General features: G+C 47.7%; 1 protein-coding gene across 1 annotated transcript in view; it reads left to right on the forward strand.

The window, feature by feature from the left end:
* The first annotated feature begins 14458 nt into the window (after nt 1–14458).
* FNDC5 (fibronectin type III domain containing 5) overlaps nt 14459–25104 on the forward strand; it is a 32703-nt gene continuing 22057 nt past the window's right edge. The window contains exon 1 of the mRNA XM_082229552.1: nt 14459–15251. Coding sequence (XP_082085678.1) covers nt 15155–15251 — 97 coding nt within the window. The 5' untranslated portion in view covers nt 14459–15154. The remainder of the gene's footprint in view (nt 15252–25104) is intronic.

The raw sequence follows: 25104 nt of genomic DNA on the forward strand, positions 1-25104 counted from the left end.
CAGCTGGGCACTTAATAAAGCCAGGCTTGCTCAAAACTCCTGCATCCTAAAAGGCAAGAACAAGAATCCCCTTCCTGTGTTTTGGCAATCTAACGAAAAGACCTGGGTGACTGCATCATCATTTCTGGAGCGGTTCCACAAATACTTCATTCCAGAGATGAAGTGTTAATTCAAGGAGAAACACCTGGAGTTTAAAGTCTTGCTGCTTGTGGACGATGCTCCTGGGCACCACAAGACACTCCACTTTGCACACAGTGAGGCTGAGGTTGTCTTTCCCGCCCACCTCCCCTCATCCAACGTCTGGATCAAAGTGTGATTTGCTGCTTCCGGGCTGCTTACACGAAGCTCGCCTTCTTCTGGGTGATCGATATGATGGATCGGGACCTCACTGCATGCTAAAAGTTCTTCAACATTGCCTGTTGCATCACTTACATCAATGGACGCAATCATGCCCGAAACAATACATGCATGTGGAAGGAATGTGTGCGCCATTTCAAGGGTATTTCAAGTATTTTCAGTGAGGTGGAGGGCACTGTGCAGGTGGTCAGGGGAGTGGGTGGTGATGGCTTTGTTGACCTCATCCAGGAAGAACTCATTGAGGCCCGACACGTGTTGAATGTGGAAGAGCTGGAGGAACAGGTCAGATTGATTTCGGAAGGCGAGGATGCGGTTGGAGAGCAGGAGCCAGCAAACTGGACCCTGCAGAAACTTTCTCAAATCTTCCAAGTCATAAAGCATGTAAATGATCTGTTTGCAGAGTTTGACCCCTCCATGAAATGCAGCCTCAGGATCATCCATGGATTACAGACCCTCTGAGACCCTACAAGGAAACGTTGGACGAGCTCAAGAGACAACAGCAGCTCTGTCTCTCTCCTCTCTGTCTTTGTCTCTCCTTAAGTCTTTCTTTTTCTTTCCTCCTTTCCGCCCTTGTTCTATTTCATATTAAGTAGCTGTTTTATTTCAGTGTATTATAAAAAAGATACTTTGTAATGGGTATGTATTTCTGTATACCTTTGAATATGTATCAATAAATAGCTATATTTTATGCCGAGAGAGAGAGAGAGAGAGAGAGAGAGAGAGAGAGAGAGAGAGAACAGCATCAGCTGCCAATCACCATGTTCCTCACAAAGAAACCACCACCAGATGTGGCCACACAACCCATCTCTGGATCTGAACCACAGCCAAGCACGTCTTCTGACTGCTGGTCAGCCCCCCCACCCCAGTCCCGGTCCTCATATCATCTGAAGCATCATCCAGCAAGGAGAAGGAGAAAGACTAAGAGCAACGTTTGTCCCTCACCAGCACATGCAGTGATTTTTAAAAAATAGTTTTTCAATGTCTTTCTAGGGGTTGTTCTGGCTTTATGTGATTTTGCTTATATACGTGATTTCCAGGAACATAAGATGCAAGTAACCTGTATTTCCTTTGATTATTGTAGCAAATTCAAGGGGGAAAGATGCATAAAATATAATCGGTTCTAGAAATGCAAGTAGCCTTTCCAGCAATTAAGAAATCAAATAGTACACATTGGCTTTTAAAAACAAGATGCCTTGTGATACATTACCAGTTTTGGACTCATTGGAGACTTTTCCATTATTTTTGGGATCCCACAGTGCTAAAAGTAATAATAATAATAATAATAATAATAAATTTTATTTATATCCCGCCCTCCCCAGCCAAAGCCGGGCTCAGGGCGGCTAACAACAATCAAATAATCAGTCAAATAATCACACAATCTAAAATATTTCATTATAAAATTAATTAAATCAAATTGATGGCAACCAATTATGCAGAATTATGTGCAGGTTGCCAGAGGAGGGAGTCAGGCTGCGCCCTGACCAAAGGCCTGGCGGAACAACTCTGTCTTGCAGGCCCTGCGGAAAGATGTCAGGTCCCGCAGGGCCCTAGTCTCTTTTGACAGAGCATTCCACCAGTTTGGAGCTGCAGCCGAGAAGGCCCTGGCTCTAGTTGAGGCCAGCCTAACCTCTCTGAGGCCTGGGACCTTGAGGATGTTATTATTTGCAGACCGTAGGTTTCTCTGTGGGGCATACCAGGAGAGGCGGTCCCGTAGGTACGAGGGTCCTAGGCCGTATAGGGCTTTAAAGGTTAAAACCAGCACCTTAAACCTGATCCTGTACTCCACCGGGAGCCAGTGCAGCTGGTATAATACCGGATGAATGTGCTCTCGCAGCGAAGACCCCATAAGGAGTCTCGCCGCGGCATTCTGCACCCGCTGGAGTTTCTGGGTCAGTCTCAAGGGCAGCCCCACGTAGAGCGAGTTACAATAATCCAGTCTGGAGGTGACCATCGCATGGATCACAGTGGCTAGGTCAGGACGAGAGAGATAAGGGGCCAACTGCTTAGCTTGGCGGAGATGAAAAAATGCCGCCTTTGTTATAGCTGTAATCTGCGACTCCATAGAGAGGGAGGTATCGAAGATTACACCCAAACTCTTAACGGACGGTGCTGGCACTAATTGCACCCCCGCAAGAGATGGGAGTTGCCCCCCTGATCCCATATCTTCCCGCCCCAGCCAGAGGACCTCTGTCTTCGAAGGATTTAACTTCAACCGGCTCCCACGTAGCCATCCAGCCACAGCTTCCAGACATCTGGTCAGTGTGTCTGGGGCCGAGTCAGGATGGCCATCCATCAACAGATAGAGTTGGGTGTCATCAGCATACTGATGGCAACCCAGCCCAAAACTCCGGACAAGCTGGGCGAGGGGGCGCATAAAGATGTTAAAAAGCATCGGGGAGAGAATTGCACCCTGAGGCACTCCACACACCAAGGAGTGGTGTGATGACAATTCCCCCCCCAAGCGCCACCCTCTGTCCCCGACCAGAGAGAAACGAGCGCAGCCATTGAAGGACTGTGCCCTGGATCCCCACGTCGGCAAGGCGGTGGTCCAGGAGTTCGTGATCGACCATGTCAAAGGCTGCTGACAGATCTAGAAGAATCAGCAGCCCTGACCCGCCTCGATCCAGCTGCCTGCGGAGATCATCTGTTAGGGCGACCAGAGCCGTCTCGGTCCCATGACCAGCGCGGAAGCCGGACTGGAATGGGTCCAGAGCAGATGTTTCATCCAGAAACCTACCAAGCTGTTCAGCAACCGCTCTCTCAATCACCTTACCCAGGAATGGAAGATTCGAGACCGGGCGGTAATTGGATAGATCTGAGGGATCTAATGATGTTTTCTTTAAGAGCGGACGCACCACCGCCTCCTTCAGTTCCCCTGGGAATATCCCGGTGCCAAGGGACAAATTGATGATATCCCCCAGGGGGCCCCGCACCTCGTCTGGACACGCTCTAATCAGCCATGACGGGCACGGGTCAAGAGGACAGGTGGTGGGCTTTCCAGCTTGGAGGAATCTGTCCACATCAGCTGGAGATATCCGGTCAAAGTGGTCCAATACTGGACCCGAGGACAGTCGAGGGGCCTCCAGTTCCTTTATTGTATCCAAATTGGCAGAGAGGTCATGGCGGAGCAACAGGACCTTCTCCGCAAAAAAGCTCGCAAATGCCTCACAGCTGTGTGTCAGATTGTTATTTAAATTTGGCTGTCCTTCAAGGGACGTTAAAGACCAAATTATACTAAATAATTGCGCCGGGCGAGAGCTAGCGGATGCAATGGAGGCCGAGAAGTAAGACTTCTTAGCAGCCTTCACTGCCATCTCATAGGTTTTCATAAAAACCCTATAAGATGTTCTTGAGGCTCCGTCACGGGCACCCCGCCATACTCGCTCTATCCGTCTGAGGTCCCGCTTCATTTTCCGAAGCTCCTCGGTAAACCAGGGAGCCCGGTTTCTGCGGGGTCGCAGAGGGCGCTTAGGTGCGATCTCATCGATGGCTGCCAGGAGCTGGGTATTCCAGCCCTCAACAAGCTCAGTCAATGAGTCGCCAGGGGGAGCAAGGTCCCGCAAGGCTTGACGGAATCTATCCGGGTCCATCAGCCTCCGCGGGTGAGCCCAAATCGGCTCGCCACCTAAGCAGGGTGGGGGTGGAAAGTCAATCCTGGCTTTCAGAGCGTAGTGATCAGACCATGGCACCTTCATCGAAGGAGACATGATCACATCTATACCGGCGCCAAAGATCAAATCCAGCGTGTGGCCTGCTTGATGTGTGGGGCCCGAAACAAACTGGGAGAGCCCTAGTGTCGCCATGGAAGACACCAGGTCCAGAGCCTGTGAGGAGGGAGTGGCATCAGCGTGGAAGTTGAAGTCTCCCAATACCAATAGGTTAGGGAACTCCAAGGCCCAGCCGGCCACCGCCTCCAGCAGGCCTGACAGGGTGGCTGCTGGTGCGCTAGGTGGCCGGTACACCAGCCAGACAGCCAAGCTCTCCTCGGAGCCCCACACTAGGCCAACACATTCAATGCCGGGGATCGATGGCGATGGTAGAGCCCTGAAAGAACAATCTTCCCGGATTAATACTGCCACCCCTCCCCCCCGGCCCACAGTCTGTGACTGGTGGAGGACGGAGAAACCCGGGGGCGCCATCTCTTGTAAGGTAACAGTTACCCCTTCGCGCACCCAGGTCTCCGTCACACAAGCCAGGTCAACTCCCTGCGAGATAAAGAAATCTCGCAGGGTAGCAGTTTTGTTGCCTATAGACCTGGCATTGCACAACACCAGTGAAGGAGGTGAGTAATCCTTGCTCACCCTACCCTTGTCTCTCGGGATGGGGCGCAGATTGGAAGGGGTACGAGCATATCCATATCTCGATCCCCTTCGCCTATAACATCTGCCCCCACCGCCATACCTCCCTCGCCCCTCCACGGTCGCAATCCCAAGCCTCATACTAACCTCCATTTACAAATAGAAAACAAAACAACCAAAACAATTATGCCCAAACAAAACCAATCCCCGCCCCACTCAGTGTCCAACCCCAAAAACAAAACAAAATGGAACAACAAAAATACATAAATAAAAACCACCATTCACGGTGGTACAACAAAGTAAACAATAAAAGCACCTTTAAAACACCTTAAAATATATATAAACATCTTTAACATTTGCAGCAGATAATGAAATAATATAATATTATAAAAAACAACAACCCCCATTTAAGGTGCTGCAAATTAAAAGCAATTAAAACATTTAAAACTATTTTGTCCATTGCTGCCGGTAGCTGCTCTGTCCTCTAAACTGTGATGGTAGTGCAGGCCCCGCCCCCTAGGCTGGATGGAGTTGGCAGGAGAGCGAGCGGTCTTCCCAGCACTCACGAAGCAGCACCAGCAGTCGTACCATAAGAAAGTGAGTGACATTGCTATTTGGTTGGTCCCAGGATTCAAGTATCTGAGGGTTCCATCTGAAATGGCTAGACCTTTATTCATCCCGATGGAGATACATTGAGCCAGCACAGGAGGAAGAGCAGGACAACTGCAGTGCAAGAACAGTGGGCACACTTTGAATGTACTGTTTCCAGTACAGTTCAGGATGCCTCACCTCAAAAAGGCTATTGCAGAGATGGAAAAGATTTGGTTTGTCCGCTGCTTTCTTCTCCCACTTGCAGTTATCCTTTAAACTGCAAACCGTGCAGGAACTCTACATTTATTTCAGTTATGTCCACAAAAGCCCTCAGTTGCAGCAGTTGTCAGTGGTGAGGCTCCAGGAGGTGTTTGGCAGATGCAGGAGGGAGGCGGAGGAGGAGGAGGCCTGCTTGGCCTGCGTCCAGGGAGCCTTCATTTTTGGAGGTTGCCCAAGAGTGAGTTTGACATGAATTCTCATCAATGTTCTCAGTGCATCAGACGTGGAGCAAGGAGGATGCACCTCCCTTCTCTCTGCCTGGTACAAATCCCAAAATGATAGTCTGTTTATGCAACGGGCTGTAGAGTCCATTTAAAAAGCCAAGCCAAGCCATTTCTCTTGATTTCCAGCCTCTGCATTTTCTCATTCTCCACTTCAGGAATACCAAATCAAAGTTAGGTCATGCCAGTGTGATGCATGGTCAGGAATCACTACATGTTGGGAGCCCATGGCCCAAACACTCTCTGTCTGGTCCAGGCACCAGCAAAAGGTTATGACAGCTGGTTTTCAAACAGCCCAGCACCTGTGGATCTCCAGTCTTTACAGCATTCAGTTCCAAAATTCAGAAGGGGAAAAGGTAGACAGGGCATGTCTACTCTCAAGAAGAAATGGCTCCATGTCAGGACCTGGAAAAATACACCTGTTTGCTATCCTAGAAGTTCCCTTCCCTCTACCTACAGGACATCTCTCTTGTGAATTGTGCATACTTTGGTTAAAAAATGTGGCCTGGTTCTGATATTTGGTGTTTCTTGTTTCCCTTTATCCAGGCCCCATCTGTGTAGACATAACCTCAACAATAATGGTTTATTGTTTATTAACCTGCCCCTCATGTGCCTCTGCACATGGATTTATTTTCTGTGGATTCCACGTCAATGTTTGATGCAGCCCTAATTCTCTTCTGCTCCAGCCCAGCCCTGTTGCCTTAGTGGATTCATTTAACCATTTCCCTCCACTTTCCTTTGTGTATGGCCCTTGGCTCACTTGCTTGAGTAACCTGCCAGCTATTTGTGGCACAAGCACATTATGCATGTGGTACATTGTTAATTCCTGTTGAGTTTCTGCCCTCTTTCTTTTCTTTTTTTCTTTTTTACATCTGCTTCCTTTGTTCATTGTTAGCAGAACACAAAAGTTCTAAAAATTCCACCCTGCACACAAAAGCCCTGACTGACAATCACTGAAACTCCAATGACACATCTCGCAATTAATATCGGATTTATAATTCATCAGGAAGAAAAGCAGTGGGCAGGCCATGGGGAACATCCCCGTCAGAGGTATTGGAAATGTGTTTCATTCAGCAACATAAATTGGCTTTGAAGCTTAATTGTCAGTTCTGCTTGGGGCGCGGGGGGGGGGGGTGACTTTGGTTTTTGCTCTTTCTGCTTGCATCCTGACCAGGATGTTGTTTGCTGCTGCAGGCACTTGAGATTAGTTACCCCTTAAAGAGTGGCTTTTCCCACTCCTTCATCAGAGCCACAAGCTTTAATCAGTTTAATCAGCAGATGAACCAACTACAGTTTAGCTGATTAATCACGAGAGACCAATTTTAATTAGGGAGTGCCAATTTTAATCACCAGGGCTGCGAGTTTAAGCACCTCCTTGATTATTTTTTGGGGGGTTCTATTTCAGTTCTTGTGTGTTTACTCTGCGGGGAAAAGGAAAAGGAAGTGTTAGTGTTGCCCTTTCCTGCTAACTAGGAGTCGCTTTTGTTTCTCAAGCTGTAAATCAGTCACAGGTGAGGCCAGAGGCAAAAGTAGGCAGATCAACAAATGTGATTCTGACCTTTGTACGGTAGGCTGGTTTCTATACACACTTAGCTTGCTCTGTCCTCCTTCCAGACAAGCAAGTATGATTCAAATTCAAGACCACATTCCAGCCAGGCAAAAACACTCAAGAAGGGTGCAGAGCAGGGGCAGGGGCAGGCGTGGCCTGTGGAGAGGTGTGTGGCTTGGGAGAGGAGTTCCAAGGACCTGAAGGACTGCATTTGGCCCCAGGCCAAAGGTGTCTCATCCCTGATCTTGGGTATGTTCCAGCAGAAATGAATGTCATAAACGCCATCTCCAACTCCTCGAAAGATTCCATCAACGGTGTCTCTGAAAAATTTTACACTTCACTTGGAAAGACAGGTGAACTAATATCAGTGTACTGGCAGAAGAAAAGATCACCAGTGTTGAAGCAATGATTCTTCAACATCAACTTTGTTGGACTGGTCATGTTGTGCGGATGCCTGATGATCGTCTTCCAAAGCAACTACGCTATTCCGAACTTAAAAATGGAAAGCGTAATGCTGGTGGTCAACAAAAGAGGTTTAAAGACTGTCTCAAGGCAAATCTTGTCTCAAGGCAAAAACTGTGTTTATGGAGGACAATCTTACTCGGCTACGAGTGATCGCCAAAGAAGAAGATGTTCCAGCAGAAATAAATGTCCCCTGCAAAAAGGCATGAAGCAGTCCAACTGAGGAACAGCAATATCCTTAGTTGTGCCAATGAAGCACCTTACTGATGTGCAGGGGTGTGCAGCGGCTGTGGCAGTCCAGGTCTCACATGGCTTGGTATCCTAACACAGACTGAGCCCAGCCTGATCCTGCTGAGGCTGCTTTCAGTGAGCCCCAAGACAAGGTGCTGCAGTGTTTCCAGGTTATTGGTTTTGTTACTTCTAAATCTTCTGCCTTGGCTCCAAGGAGCTCGAGATGGAATACATTATCCCTACAATTTATCCTCACAACCGCCCTGTGAAGTAGATTAGGTTGAGAAGCTATGGCTTCATGGCTGAGTAGGGATTTGAACTTGGGTCTTCCCAGTTCCAGTCCAACATTCTGACCACTATGCAATGCTGCCTTTGCTCCAGCCTTGCCTGAGCGCCCCCCCCCCAAGTGTTGTTCCAAACACCCCTGTTGGCTCTCTTCTTCCTACTAGTCTCCGCTTTTGCCCACAAGTGGTTCTGTCTCCTGATGGACTCTCCTGTGGGTTTTACCTTTCTGGCCTAATCCTGCCTGGCTTGCACTTCAGCTTGATTGCTCAGCAGCTCGCAGCCGATCTCTGACACCTGGAGAGCCTTTGAAACAGGCTGCTGTGCTTGTGACAGGCACAAACCTCTTTTAATCTCTGACTCACGTGTGGGATTAACAGAGTCAAAGGCTTTGCTTTTATTTCTCCCCAAGCCTTCCACAGAACCTCCTATCAGTGCCAAGAACTGGCCTTTCCCACCCAGTGACATATTGCTTGACAGCTCATGTATGAGAGTGGAAAATTGCTTCTGTTCCCATCAACTAGTTACCATAAATCAGGCCACTGCCAGTTTAATTAACCTAAATGCACATTAATTTCCATGCCCCATCTAATATGCACATAGCTCTGCATTTAGAATGCAGCCTTCTTGCACAAGGCGCATTAATCCTTCCTGATAAAGCATTGGTGTGCCTCAGGAGACTTGTGGTCAGCGAATGCGACCTCCACACACTTTCACAGCAGGTTGGAAATCAGAAGATCTCATGCGGGACAGGGAGTTTTGGTCCAAATCAGTCTTGCAGACTTGAGTCAAAGTCCTCCTTCTGTCTTCATCTAAAGGTTACCCCAGTTGAAAAACACTTGTACCCTACCTGTTTAATCAGATTGAGTTATGAAGTGACTGCCTAGCTACAATTGTATTGAACACAATTTAATAGTAAGAACAAACAAATATTCATGTATCTCATGTGTGCATTAGTTTTTAGTCATGCATTATACATTGTCCTTGAACCTTTTGATGAAGGACAGTTAACCAACATTTTAAATAAAAATAAAAACAATGATGGCCGAGGCAGGGGTGACAGAAGCATATGTCCTCATCCAAAAAAATGGGAAGAGCAGCGATGTGTTCAGCCTCATAAAACTGACCAGGGTTGGAGCCAGGGAGAAAGCATTCCCGTGATGAGGCACCACCGTTGAGAAGGCTCTGCTCTTTGTTGCTTCAGAAACTGAGGGACTTCAGACTTCCAAGTCTGAAATGAGAAACTAGTGCCCTTCCTCAAAGGGTCTCAAAAGGTCTCCACTCCCATCGTTCAGCCCAGACACTGAGGTCCAGCGCCGAGGGCCTTCTGGCAGTTCCCTCACTGTGAGAAGTGAAGCTACAGGGAACCAGGCAGAGGGCCTTCTCGGTAGTGGTACCCGCCCTGTGGAATGCCCTCCCATCAGATGTCAAGGAAATAAACAACTATTTGACTTTTAGAAGACATCTGAAGTTTTTAATGTTTGATGTTTTATCGTGTTTTTAATATTTGGTTGGGAGCCACCCAGAGTGGCTGGGGAAACCCAGCCAGATGGGTGGGGTATAAATAAATTATTATCATTATTATGGATGCTGGGAAAGTGAACATGGTAAACAACACTGTCACCATTTTTAAAATGATAAGTGCTGATTGGAAGTGTAAACTTGTAAAAGAATATCCCTTTAAAACACATTGCAGAAGCAAAACTCCAAGTGAGGTTCACAAAAGAGAGATGAGAAGATGAGAATGTAAGAACACAAGAAAATAAGAAAAGCCTGATGGATCGGACCGATGGCTCATCTTCCCACAAGCAGAATTCAAGCACCGGAACACTTTCTCTCCCTGTGGTTTCCGGCAACTGGTATTCAGAAGCATTGCTGCCTCCAAGAGTTGAGGCAGAGCTGAGCCATTGTGGCTAGTAGCTGTTGATAGCCCTCTCCTCCCTGAATTTGTCTAATCCCCTTTTAAAACCATCCAAGATGGTGGCCATCACTGCCTCTTGTAGGAGTGAGTTTCAGGGTTTAACCATGTGTTATATGAAGTCCTTTCTTTTATCAATCCTGATTCTTCCAACATTCAGCTTCATTGGATGTGCACAAATCCTAGCCTTGTGAGAGGAGGAAAACTTTCTATACCCCCCCTTTTTTGCTATGCATAATTTTATAAAGTCTATCATGTTGCCTCTTACTCACATTTTCTCTTAACTTGTTGTTGTTTAGTCGTTTAGTCGTGTCTGACTCTTCGTGACCCCATGGACCAGAGCATGCCAGGCACTTCTGTCTTCCACTGCCTCCCGCAGTTTGGTCAGACTCATGTTTGCAGCTTCAAGAAGACTGTCCAATCATTCTCTTAACTATAAGGGCCCAAAAGCTGCAACATTTTTTCACGTGTTGTTTTCTTATGATCATTTTGGCACCTCCTTTGTTTTGCCCTGCAAGTGGGGAGAGGGTTTTGTCTGCTTTCATTGTGGGCTCACCCATCCACCACCTCCTCCTTCCCAGGGGGGGGCCCGGACTGCCTTTCACCAATACAGTGGTACCTCGGGTTACAGACACTTCAGGTTACAGACTCCGCTAACCTGGAAGTAGTACCTCGGCTTGAGCACTTTACCTCAGGATGAGAATGGAAATCACCAGCAGAGCGGTGCAGCAGCAGCAGGAGGCCCCATTAGCTAAAGTGGTACCTCAGGTTAAGAACAGTTTCAGGTTAAGAAAGGACCTCCGGAACAAATTAAGTTCTTAACCCAAGGTACCACTGAACAAGGATCTCATGGTCTCCACATTATATGTTGAGCCCCCCCCCCATGGCCCCAGCAGATTTGACCATGGAATCCTGACCCAGAGGCAACTTGCTTTCTCCTCCACTTGGGCACCACTGCTGCAGCTGACCAGTTTACTCATTCAGCAGCTGTCAGGTGACATCAAGGGCCAATAGAATTTCATCTAACTGTATAAAGCTAGGCAAAAGATGTGACTCTGGCTTGATTCTTGAGTCAGAGCAAATTGTCTCTAGAGTGGAAGCCAGCTTCTACGCATTCCTTCTGCCTGCCTTAGGAACATAATAAGAACCTGGCTACTGGGTCCGATCAAAGGCCCATGCAGATGGTATATGAGAATAGCACCCTGTTGTCATATACCATCTTTGACGCTGGAGGCAGAACATGGCCATCATTGCCTTATGCTCCATCAATTTGTCTAATCCTTTTAAAAAGCTATCCAAGTTGGTGTCTATCACTACCACTTGTGGGATAATCAGTTGATAGAACAAGTTAAAGTCTTTAAATACCTTGGCCTTGTTTTCCAGTCAACAGGATTATGGGGAGCACACCAGAAATATGCAAAGCAAAAAGAGTCCCAAAGTGCCAAAATTCTGACACGCTTTTTCCCTACAAAAGGTGGCAATCACATACCATCAGCCCTTGAAGTGTTTAAAGCTAAACCCCTAGCACAGTTATTATATGGGGCTCAGATTTGGACAGGCCCTCACCTTGGATCTACAGAAGCTGTTCAATCTAAGTTCCTAAGGCAAATTTTTCCTGTTCCATCCTGTGTTCCAAATGCTTAATTGCACTTAGAGGCTAACCTCCCTTCTGTTGAATTACAGATTTGGCGTAGGACATTTAATTATTGGCTCTACCTAAATTTAAACCCCACTTGTCTACTACCACTAGTATCATAAGATTGTCATGAGAGTGCTTGGACTAAAATTGTCAACCAAAAGCTTTACTTTTCTGGTTGATAAACCAGAAAAATAAAGCTTTTGGTTGACAATTTGGTTAACTGTTGATAGTTATTAACACTGGGCTTCAGTAAAGCAGTAAAGCAAATAGTTTAATTAGACAGCGCCTATATGATATCGAGTGACAGAACAATCTGGCCACAAGAAGCAAATTTTGTCCATGGCATGATTATTTTTCACCTAGTCATTTTGACGCTTTGGCACCCTACCTCGGGTTAAGTACTTAATTCGTTCCGGGGGTCCATACTTAACCTGAAACTGTTCTTAACCTGAAGCACCACTTTAACCAATAGGGCCTCCTGCTGCCACCGTGCCACCAGAGCATGATTTCTGTTCTCATCCTGAAGCAAAGTTCTTAACCCGAGGTACTATTTCTGGGTTAGCGGAGTCTGTAACCTGAAGCGTATGTAACCCGAGGTACAACTGTATTTGCAAAATTTAACAATTCCAAAATACAGACATGCTTTCACAAGATTGAATATACTGCCTTCAGCTGTACTTGAGGGTCAATTTCAAAAAAAATTCACTGGAAAAATGGTTATGTCCCTGTGGAGATGGCAGTATCGAGTCAGTGGCTCATGTGCTTCTGGCTTGCACTCTTTATAAAGATTCGAGGAGTGAGGTTATCACCCCTCTATTATTGTCCATGCCGGGTCGCTCAACCATTGCTACTGTCTCCTTTCTTCTAGCAGATCAAGATCACCAGATGACAGCAAAAACTGCAAGGTTTTTAGTGGGGGCAATGAGAATAAGATCTATTATTTGCTTATTGATGTAATCCCCAAAATATATTTTCTACTGTATAGTTAAGTTTTTACCTCTATCTTCAGTACATTTTATTGCTATGGCTAGTGGCTGATGCAAATAAAGATTCTTCTGATTCTGCACTGTAAGAAGGAGTCCTTTCCTTTGCCTGCCTAGAATCTTGGAGCATTCAGCTTCATTGGATGGCCCTGAAAAATACTCTTATGGTGTGGGGGACTTCTCCCTATCCAACTTCTCCACACCGTGCCTTCCATCACCTCAGCCAGCCTTGGACACAGCTCTGCCTCCAGGCCAGTATCCCTGTCAGGCTGGGGAAGGAATATCCCCAGATCAGATTGTGATATGACCAAAGAGTGTGCTTTTGCCTGTTGGGTATTGCTCACCTGTCTAGACACCTGAAGGCAGGATAAAATGGACACAGTAAGGGAGAAATGTCCCTGCCACCCTGAGCTCTTGGAGAAAAGGTGGGATATAAATGTAAAAGTGGTTGACTGACTGAATAAAGGACCTGTGGGATAACTGACATATAAGAGCATAAGGCAAGCCCTGCTGGATCAGTGAGAGGGGACTCACCCTGTCCAGCACCCTGTTCCAGCAGTGGCCAACTAGGTGCTTCTGAAAGCCTGCAAACAGGACCTGAGTGCAATAGCAGTCCTCTCAACAGGTAGAGGTTGTGCATGGCCATCAGGACTAGTAGCCATTGAGAGTCTCGTCCTTCCTGGATTGATCTCATTGCTTTTATCTTGTAGCCACCACCCCCCCCCACAGCCATTCTTTTTACAGTGACATAGCCTCCCCTCTACCTATTGTCAGGTGAACTATCCTTTGTAGTTTTGGAAGCAAAAGCATTTTTGTGTTCCAGGGTGTCTGTACCATCCTCCACACTGAACTCACATTATGCTGGGGAATTTGACTGATAACTTGGCAGGACTGTAAGACTCTCCAGGTCTGGGTCCTTTTTCAGAAGTCTCCTGCCAATGTGATGGCCTTGAATGGCCCCAATTAACCTGTGCTATTAGACCATTTAAGGCCATGGGTGTCTCCCCTAGGGAGCCTTTCATGCCTTATCCCTCCACAAACCCCCTCATGTCTTCCTGTTGGGTGCTTCCCTCTCATCCTCCTTTCTTCCTAATAAGCTTCAAGTTTGGAGAAGCCTCAAGGAAAAGGGGACCCCCACCAAGCCACCCCAGTCTGTGGCCCACTTTCTGCTGTTCTGTTGTTATATAATACAGTCTCTCCTGATGTTTTATGGATTCTGGCTAGGATGCCCCACATTCACCCCCAACCCCTTTGCAGGTCCAGTTCTTCCCCAAGGGTGCTAGAGGACATCCTTCCAACTGGGAAAGGGAATTGGGAGTTGACACTTTTCCCCCAGCCATCAATCTCCTTCCTTCCTTCCTTCCTTCCTTCCTTCCTTCCTTCCTTCCTTCCTTCCTTCCTTCCTCACCTCCCTGCCTCTGTCTCCCTCCAGTCAAGCGAGACACACGCAGCGGAACCTCTTCCAGCGGGGAAGGTTTAAATAAATGATCTTTCTCTCCCTCCCTCTTTTTTAAAAATTGGTGTGTGTAGACGTGGTGACCTGCGAGATCCGTTTCCCCTTCAAACAGTGTCGCTCTCCCATTAAGGTTAATGAGGGAGGGGAGAAGGAGGAGGAGGAAGAGGAGGAGGAGGGACTGAAGACCCCCCCGCTTCCCGCCTGGTAGGATCTCGGAGCACAAATCGCCCAGCCCGGGGAGGGCGGCGTGCTTTGGCCCGGGGACGCTGGCAGGCGAGTCCGGATTCGCCCGTGGCTGTCGTTAGGGCAGGGGGAGCGTCGGGGGCGCCTCCATCCTTTCTCTCGCTGCCTCCCCTGGATGGAGCTGCCTGGCTGATGGTGGAGGAGGCGGCCCACTGGCGGCACGTTTGCACTTTGCAGGGACCCAGCGGCTCCTCCAGCCACCGCCGCCGCCACCAGCAGCACCATCAGGAGCGGGAACAGGAGCTGCTCGGCCGCGTCTCTCTGGCTTCTCCTCCGCGGAGCCGAGCTGCCTCACGCCGCCTCCCAGAAACTTTCTCCGGGCCCAGGAAGAGAGACCAGCCCGGCCTCGGGAGCCCCAAGTCGGCGCTGCCCTTCTGCTGCCGCCGGGAGAAGCCAGCCATGGACAGGGAAGCGGCGGCAGCGGCGGCGGCGGCGCGGAGCTGTCCGTGGTGCTGAAATGTCCGCGCCGGGTCCGGGAGCCTGGCGGGGCTCCTCGGCGTCCCTCTGATCGGAGGCGGCCGCCAAGGGGAGCCGAAGGGGCACCCTCTTTCTCTCTCGCTCGCTCGCTCTCTGCCTGCCTGCCTCCCTCCCCATGTTGGATCGGGACCTCTGGGGCTGAAACAGCCATTCCCATGTGGATGCAGGATGGACCCGCTCTGGAGGATGGATCAACTGCTTCTCTACATCAATGCAGCCCTCCTGGTTTATTTCAGCTGTGCCGGCTTCTGTCTGGCGGATGCAGGTAAGCGGGGAAGCAGTTCCTTGGTGGGGTATTAAGAATGGGTACTGGTAGTAGGCACTCTTCCCTCCACACACCCCTCCGCCGTTCTCTGGGTTTGTGTGCTCCATTCCTTAAGGAAAAGAAATTCTCCTCAACTTCCCAGACCTGTTGTATTCTCATGCAACGTTTGAACATCCCTTCATAAATGGCTTCACCATCCAATGACAGAAGAGTTGAGGAGGATCAACAAAGGAAAGGGGGGATGTGTGCTTAACATGTGGAACTCATTGTTACATGATTAAAGAAAGGTGAAGAAAGCACCACTGAGAGTTCTGTTAAGATATTTCCTTTAAAAAGAGGGATCAGCGCAGGGCAGGGCAGTGTAGTTTTTACTAGCTGTTAGTCATGCTCAGAGTCTCAAGGAGCCCCTACTTGTTGCAGTGAGATGGAATCATAGACTTGACCTCCAGCCTCCTATTCCTTTTGTCCAACTGTGCTTGAGAAAAAGGAGCCAGTAGGTAGCCGAAGTGACTTCCCTTTCTTATAATTCAAATGATTTGTGATGATCATATGGAACCAGCTCATGCGGCACCAGGCATGTGGCTTGTTACTCTTAGAATTTGATTCCTGAAGTACATGGGCCTTGTTCTGTCCCATGTTTGGTTCTACAGAGCCTTAGTTTGCGAGTCTTCTTATTTGTGGGGGCAGGGGGAGAGACCTATGCAGGACCAGGGAGGGCCCTGAAATGTGTGGAGAGACAAGATGGAGAATTCCACATAATAGCTGCTTCTATTCAAAATTGCCCTCCTGTAAAGCATTCTTGATAGGTTAGTGTCCAGATACCATAGTAGACAAGGTAATAGCGGATCAGCCAAATCTGGCCACCAAAAACAATCAGCTGGATCCTCAACCCACAGATAGAAGAGCTATGCATATGGAATATTGGCTGTGAAGACTGAACTTGTGAGAGAACCCATCAGGCTTCTCAGAGTTGCTCTTCCCTAAGGCTAAGTTACTTTCTAGGAGAGAGGAGCAGACCATTAAACAAGCACAGTTTAATAGGTCTTGTGAAAAGAACAGGTATTTGACTTGTAATTTCATAGCTTGCCTCTGGATTTAAGAAATTATCCAATGGGAGAACATCAGGGCCTCAGAAGGGTGCTCAGCAGCAGCCTCACTAACAGATGCATAGACTGGGAAATGTTGTTGGAAAGACCTGAGCTGTCCTGTGGATGCAGATAGCTCATGTGATGATGCGTTGTAGACCACAAGGTCAAGTTTTCTGCTAACTCCATTATTTCTGGAAGACTACAAATTGTGACACCTCAGAAAAGGGAGCTTGTCAAATAACAGACCAAGAAAATTTCCAGCTTTGAAAATTTGGGGCTCTTGTTACTTTGTTTAGTGGATGTATTTCTGTTACTCTTCTCCAGGTAAAAAACCTCTCTGTGGATAACATTTTTGAAAAAGGAAACAAAAACACAGTACTGTAACAACAATACTTAGCAGCAGCAACTAGGAACCAGATTAAAATGATTTAAAGTGCTATATTTTTTTAATGGTCTTTCTCCAAATGTCATCCAGTTCAGTGCTTGGCAAGTCTTCCAGGAGACAGTACATCCCTGACCCAGGGACCCAAAGGTGACAAGAAGGCCCTCTCAGGCTGACCATGTACCTTGCCCCTGTAGGTGCAGAAACCTGAAGGAGATCCTTTGAAGAAGATCTCAGTGTAAGTTTGTAAGGGATAGGGTGGCCTTTGAGGTAACCTGACCCCAAGTTCCATAGGACCATATGGGTTAAAATCAGCACCTTGTACTGAGCCTAGAAATGGCTTGCCTTATTATAGGCAGTTTTGTGTGTGCAGGCACACACACACTGACATTTGTATCCCACCTTTCTTCCATAATGAATCCAAGGAAGAGACGTTTCCCAGGCAGTCATGCATTCAAGCGCTGACCAGCCCTAGACCTGCTTAGCTTCAGCAAGGTGGGAGCCTCCTGTGCCTTTATACGTGACCCCGGGACCAGAGGAATGGTCAGGTAGTGTGAAGGTTTGAGAAGACACTGTAGAGCAGGGATGGTCACTTGGTAGCCCACAATGCAGATCTGGTCCCTGAGCCACGGTGGCCCTACTAAATTTTTGCCAAGGTTTGCTCCCAGCTTTGTTGATAAGGAAAATGAAACCTTGGAAAAGTTGTAAACAACAGCGATATTCCACAAGTTAATGCTCCGTCTCTCATTTTGGCTGTGTACGTTCTGCTAAGGCAGCCGCTGTATTACTGCAGAGCCTCTCCTGCTCTCTGCTGCCAGAGTTGTTGTGGAATCTGACCTCAATGAATGGATCTGTTTGTGGGGTAAAACACCATCCCAATCTCTGGTGTCAGAGCCCAGCAAGGCAAGCAGCTTGCATTGTCCGTGGCAGGCAGAGGTCAAGTCCAAAAGTGGCACCTGAGACTCTGAAGAACCAGGGGCAGGTGAGCAAAGCTGATGGTTGACTTCCAGAGCAGCTGTGGCACTTGAAAAAGAATTCAGGGGGTGGCAGTATGGAAGGGGGAAAGTATATTTCTAGGTGGGTGAGATACCATATGTTAATGACAGGATTTCAGAAATGCAGTATAAGCTCCTTATTGGGGGAGTGCCTGCCCCCTGTCGCCACCCCCATTTTGCTTATGCTCCAGAGTAGGCAGGCCAATCTCAGAGGCACAGAGGCAGGTGATGCAGCGCCAGACAGGCACATAGCCTTTGGTTTCCACAAGGCCCCAGAGCCTTTGTGGCTTCTTTAGTTACCAGGCCTGTCAGAGCCTACTGGAGCTACTGACAGTCACTGACATCACTTTCTCATTTTTCCTCCTTTTTCTATGCATGGGCACACAGAAGCAAAGTAAAGCCCTGGCTGAGGTTTCAGACACCCACCAGCTGCATTTCTCCAGGATGCCATCTGGGCCATTCTGTCTCAGGGCCCAGATGCATTCTGGGGGAAAGAAGACGGTGAGTGGCTGCAGCCTTGGCCAGCAGTGAGCCTTCTGCAATCAAAGAAACATAGAGGGCCCACTGCTTCATTTACTTTACCTGGCAGCAGCCCCTGCCTATGAATGTTCTTGCAACAGAGCCCCTGTTGGTGTCTTGGGCCACCTGATTGCTTGGGGCTGATCAGCTGCAGTCTTCCTTCCTGCCACTATACAGGTAGTGCTCAGCCATTCCCTCTTCTTGCAAGCTGTCCTGGTGGTGCAGATAAGAGAGATCTTCTGTCAGAGTCCCTTGCAATGGGACGTTAAAACTGAACTGCTGTCAGGATACAGAAGTTCCCTGTCTTGGCATAGAGTACATCAGGAGTCTGTCTCTGCCCAGGAGCACCCTTGTTACCTGGTTCTTTAGGCAGGGCTGCAAGCTGGCCCATAGTGTGTGCTCTTCCTTTTATCCTGCAATGATCCTGAAGCTTGGAAGGTATTGTCATGGCTGTGTGATCTTTGGTGGATGAAAGCATCTAACTCAGGGGATCATGGATATCTGGATCAATTGGATTCTGGGAGCTGATACAGCAGTGAACAGGCACAGGAATAATAGAATCATAGAACTGTAGAGTTGGAAGGGGCTGTGAGGGTCATCTAGTTCCCTGCAATGCAATAATCTTTTTGCCCAAGGTGTGGCCTGAACCTGCAGCTTTGAGATTAAGAGTCTCATGCTCTACATAGAAAGCTGCCTGCCCTACTGAGCTAAACTCATTGGCCCATCTAGCTCAGTGTAGTCTACACTGACTGGCAGTGGCTCTCCAGAGTTTCTGGCAGGGGATTAAACCTTGGACCTTCTTCACACAATGGAGGTGCTCTGCCAGCAAGCCATGGACTCCCCCCCCCCCCAGGCATGGCCACACAGCAAACCTGAGAGCAGTGTGACTTGTTAAGGGCTCCCAAGCATACAACACAGTATTTCCATAAGGATCACTGGCAACGTGTTCTTAGCACCCTCCTGATTTGGGGGATGGGGATGGGGAAGGAATTCATGACATTCAAGTCATTTTCAAAACTGCTGAAATTGGAAGTGCATGAAATAAAGTGTGGGTCTGTTTGCATCCCATGCCCATCACACCACAATGGAATCCAAAATTTGAACAGAAGAGTTTTGGGTCCTGAAATCTAAACAAATCACGTTCTCTAGCAAGTTTCTAGTCACCATAGATTCACTGAAAATAAATGGGATACATTTTGCAATAAGAATAGTGAAGTTGTGTCATATAATTTTGCATAATATAGTATGCAAATGAACCATACTTCTATAACCACAAGTTAGAATTAGGGGGTGTTGGCACAAATTGGGATGAGTTGGATGTCTCTGCTAACTGATTTTATCTGTCTGTGAGGATGTAACACATGGAGAGCTTCATGCAACTAGAACTTGCTTGAAGAAGTTGCCTCAGATACAGTCTCCATTCTGCATGTGACTGTTTCAGTTCCACAGTGAGGCCTATGAATGCAATTCCCCAAATATTCTGTCTCAAGTTTAGTTCCTAAACAGACAGGTCACATGATCATTACACATTTTTTCCTGTGCTACCCTTCTCCCCAATTCTAGACAGGTGGCATCTGGTTCTTTAATCCATATTAGGAAAAGCACTCTGCACATGCTTCCTCTTCTCTTATGTTGCTTCCCACGTTCCAAGTTCCAAAGCTAAGCAGGGTCTCAAGCAGAATAAGTCCGGTTCTGATAAATGCTGCCCAGTGACCAGCAATTTCCTACCCAAAAGTCCAACCCAAAGGACTTTTCCTGTTCATGCAAAAATGCATTTTGCTCATGTTCTAACTGCAAAGAAATGGCAACCTCAAAGCAATGCAGATGGCAAGCAAGTCTCATGCTGCTGGATGCCGCCCCTAGTTTAATGGGGTGACTTGCTCTCTCCAGGCAGAGCACATCCCCACCCCACCCCCGGCATTGCCCATCTGCTTTGCTTCTTGCTGCCCATGCTGAAGTAGACGTAACAGACACACGGTTGTCCTTGACTGCTTCTGTTGTGAAGGAGCAAGGGACTCCGGAAGTCACTTTGTCTGGGAGGCACTGCTGGAGATTTATGAAGGTGTCCTTAAAATGGTGACTGTGGGTAAGATGTGGCACACACACCCTCTCCCAAAAGTCCTTTGTAATTCTAATAGCCACCCATTTCTCCTTTTTCATACCAACGCCATGGCCTCCTCCTCCTCCTCCTCCTCTCACCTTATCCTTAGTTCACCTCAGATTCAAGCAGCTGAGATTGAATAAAGGAATGGGATGAAATAAAGGACTCGGTTTTTAGCTGATTTCCTCTTCTCCTCTGTGCCCTCCTGGACACACATACAAACCCTCCACAAACATTTTACTGTGTACATAATGAACTCATCCAAATGGCATTCTCTCCCCCACCCGCCCCCTGCTTCCCAATTAACATGTAGCACAAGCCAGCAGGAACTTATCCCACATCAGCACCATTCATAGTGTGCAAAATCCATCCCTTCAGGATGGCTGCTCTCCTTCTCCCTAACCATAGGGCCACCTCCATGTGCCATTCAAAAATCGTCCTACCTAAGAGGGATAGGAATGTGGCTCTGTGCAGGCACCCTTCTTCCAGCATGTCACCCTCATTCACCATTTTTTAATAAAGCAGATAGAAACAAACCTTTCATAATGGAAGTTACCTCTGCCCACATACCTCTCCCTCAGCACTGGGCAGCTACAGGGTAACCCTGCTCTCTTAGAATTCAGGAGCAAGATTTCTGTCCAAAGCACATGCCAAGGACTGAACCCCAGCACCTTTCTGTTTCTTGAAATTAAGCACTGGCCCCAACTTCCGATGACACTTGCACCCCACTATGCTGAGGGCAACCCGTTAGCCATCTGTTGTAGCCTGCCAGCCAGCCAGGTGCTTGACAATCCCCTTCTTTCTGCAGTTCCAGGACAGGCAGCAAAACAGGAAGCTTATGGAGCTCCCAGTGGGCATTTAGCTGGGTGGGTGACACTGTGCAGCTCTACGATGGCATGCAAAGCCCAACGGCAGGACTGAGAGTGTGTTCTGTGAGTCTGTGGGGAGAGGGAAAGAACAAGGTGCAAAATTTGATCTTGTGTTCAGAAACCAGCAAGCAGGTTCTTAGTCCTTACTGTTGTGAAGATGAGCCAGAAGTGACACAGGCAAAGTCTGTTTAAATCCCAGGAGTTGGGAGAAACTGAGCTCAATGGTCAGGGGTGTGGCTTTGGTGCTGTACGTGTAGATCCATGTCCCTTTCTTTCATTTCCATAATTTATACAGAACCCAGCTTTACTTTACAAATGTGTGTTAACTTGGGACAGAAATGCCAATGTTTTGAGGATGCCCATGTTTCCTCCTTCACAGAGGGCAGCCCTCTAATTTGAAAGTGCCCTCTGCATTTTGGGTGTGGGTGTGGGTGTGCAGTTTGGTCCAAATCCATTTTATATATAAAGAAGCATAAGGGCAGGGGCCTTGAAGGTGAGAGAGCAGGAGAGGCCGTGAAGCTGTCTGCCAACAGTACTGACAGCAAACTGAACTGGACACAGACTTTCCCACATGCATTTCTATCTAAATTGCAGATTATTATAAATTGCATAAATGCCCATTTTATGCAAATCTGTGTCCTTCTTCTGACAATTTATCTCCACTTCCTTGGTGATGTGTAAGTGGCCACCTTAAAGTGTTTTATTTCAAATCTTCCTTCCCAGCAGTTAATCAAGCCCAGGGATTATTGCCCAGGTTTCAGACATTGGTTGCTGACAGCAACAGTTACAGCTAACACAGTGCAAACCTGTTGTTGGCTTGAGTGATTTGTGCAAACACAGAAGGATGCAAACGGTCTTCATACGGATGGTCTACGATTTAGTTTCCCTGTGGTGACTTTAGCAATCTGGGTGCACAACGTGATCGCCTTCTTCCTCACTCCCCGAGGTGTTCATAAGCCATCTTTTGGCAAATGGCACACAGCTAATTTGCACCACTTTATTGGCCCTATCCATAAGCTAAGATCAAAGAACAGAAGAGCAGGATTCATTTAACAAGGGGTGTGCAGATGCCAGAAGGGAATGAAAAAGTTAATTTGGCAGCTGGCTCTGTAGGGAAAAGACTCATGCTGCCAGAGAACTTGCAGGTTTTGAGTGGAGCGGAAGCCTCCTTGGAAAAGTCCTTCTCCCCACCTCCCCTAATTTCTATTGTCTGCTCAAGGCAATGGCCAAGATAATATTTAAGTCATTTTTACAGCTTGGAAATGTGATTTAGCTCTGTAATAACACCAGGCCTGAGGCCTCTGTGGTGAGCCCTGGCTTGGTCCCTTAAGCCGCTGCGGAAGTGCTGCCCATTACTCAGATGCTGATGAAAGAGGGAACTGAACTGTGCACAATCTTTAAAGGCTCTAGAGTGGTGGTGTAGCAAATGGGCCCTAGGGCAGGTAAAGTGAAATGGACTTATCCTTACAGCACAAAACTTGTGCTTTCACCAGAGGTGATCAGCAGCAAGGCTTTCAGGCCGTTTTATTTTCACATGGGCCCACATCAGAGGCATTTTTGCTTGCGGTGCTATCCAGAATTGTTATGGTCACAAAGATGTCACATTTGAAGGGCAGTGAAGGGAAGGATGTCCTGCATTTGGGCTGTGAGTCTTTATTAAAGCTGAGTTTTAATGGAAACCTTTGGTCCCATTTTACCAAATCTCCAGTCTAAATCTCCAGATCGATTTGATTGTCATAGCTGAGGTTTGAAGAGTTGCCCAAGGAAAGTTCAGCTGGCTAGAGACACTGAGATGGGGAGCCATGGAGGGGCTGAATTTGCGGGAGGTGGTTGGTACCTAGTTCAGATCTTACCTCAGCCATGGACTCACCAGGTAGCCACTCTCAGTTAGCCTCCTTCCCCCATTACCTCACCCTAGATTATAAGAGTTGGGACTAAGGCCATTCCCTCCCTCCAGTGTCCCAGAGGTGAAGACAGGGACATTGTTTTTGAGGGCTTGTAACATCCTCACACCCGTTATCGCTTCCTGTCCCTTCATTTCACAAGATGGGCCCTGGATCTTTTTCTATGCACCCCAAATGTTTCTGGTGGACTATTGATTGGGGAGGAGAATTGAACTGAGGAAACATTTGGGTTACCCAGTCAGACTGAATTTGGGGAAATAAATGAATTTTAGATGTTTTAATCTAGAGATGATTTGAAGGGTAGGTAGCAGATATGGATAATTGAAGGGGAATTGAATTGATTTGAAATGGGATCTGTTGGGACCTTAACTGGGATAAATGAAATGAAGAAGAGCTGGTTTTTAGTGATTTGGGGCAAATTAACTGAGGGATTTATCTGGAAAGTTAGTTGCCTTATCTCAGTATCATTCCAGGGTAACTACACATGCACACTTCCTTTACAGTAAGTCCCTCTGAACTGAGCAGGCTTGCTCCACCCTCAAAGGCAAAATAAAGACAACTGAATGAGGACATTAGTGTGGGAATATTCAGGGTGGCAGGAGAGGATATATTGCTTATTAATATCCTTCCTAACTTGAGCTAGCAAGTTCCTTTACTTAGCAGAGTGCATTCCCCTTTACACAGCAGAAAGCTAGTTGCAAACTCGTGTGAGTTTCTTAAGACAATACGCAATTCAGTCTGGCCTTTAGCCATGGCCCCTTGGATGTTGCAAGACTATAGCTCCCAACAGTGCCAGCCAGCATGGCCAATGGCCAGGGAGTTGTAGTCTGAAAACATCTGGAGGGTGGTTTTGCTTGTGGAAGACAGAAGAAAAAGAAAGAAGGCAATTTCTGCCTTTCCCAACCTGGTGCCCTCCAGATGTTTTGGACTACAACTCCCATCAGCTCCAGCCAGCTGTGGTAGCTGAGGCTGATGGAGGTCGGGGGGTCTAAAACATCTGGAGGACTCCACATTGCCAAAAACTGTTGTTTTATTCAGTTACTCACTCTGAGATGAACCTGCTTAAGACTGGAGCAAATAGAAACAGGACAAGATTCATTAGTAGTGATTTCTCTTGTTCAGGAACAGGGACGATTGATTTTTAGTTCCTGGGCCAGAAAGTAGACATTCTAGTAAGAGAATCTATTTTATAAGTGCCATTTCAGACAAATTAGCAATTTTTTGCCAAATACTTTGTTAGAACCTATTCCCCTGAGGGTGATGGACTGATTCCTTTAATTAGAGCCGAACATGCAAGCTGATGCAAAGCTTGTTAATGTGGGTGGAAAGGGGGCCTCTGAGCCAGCAGGCAACAGCCTCCCAACCAAAACAGAAGGACGTCAACAGTGAGTGGTGGGTGCAGAGTCCAAGAGTGGCACCCTGCTGGAAAAATGGCCCTTTGCAAAGCGACACGGGTAAACTGACAGATTGCTGCCCCGAGGACCTTGCAATCTGGAAATGTGACAGTGGAGGAGGCAATGAAGGAAGGCAAGCAAAGGCTGGGGGAAGCAGCAGCAATAGGGAGCTAGTGGAGTTACATGCAGAGGAAGGAGCTTTGTGCATACTGGGGAGGAGACGTCCTGGAAGAAGTTTAAAAGGAGGCGTTTAAACGGAATCTGTTCTGGGAAGAGCAGGCAGGATCACCGAAGGGAGCAGGGCATGGCTGGCTGCCTTAGAGGGGGAGAGGGGGAAGGCGGCAATACTGTGCCACAAATTGCCCTAAGCCAGGCAGTGGGGAAGGCAGACACTCTCATCAGGGTGCCTACCTATTTCTTCCTGCTCTCTCTCTCTCTCTCTCTGTGTGTGTGTGTAAACTGATATAGCATAAGGTGCTATCAGTCTCCAGCATGCACACTCGCTCTCCCCCTCTCTCAGAAATAGGGATGCATGAAAGCTGGTTTCTATCGGGTTCTCATTTTTCCACCCTTTCACTTCAAGTCTCCGCATTTCCATATC

Source organism: Podarcis vaucheri, assembly GCF_965113315.1.
Source record: "Podarcis vaucheri genome assembly, chromosome: 7".
NCBI classification, from domain to species: Eukaryota; Metazoa; Chordata; class Lepidosauria; order Squamata; family Lacertidae; genus Podarcis; species Podarcis vaucheri.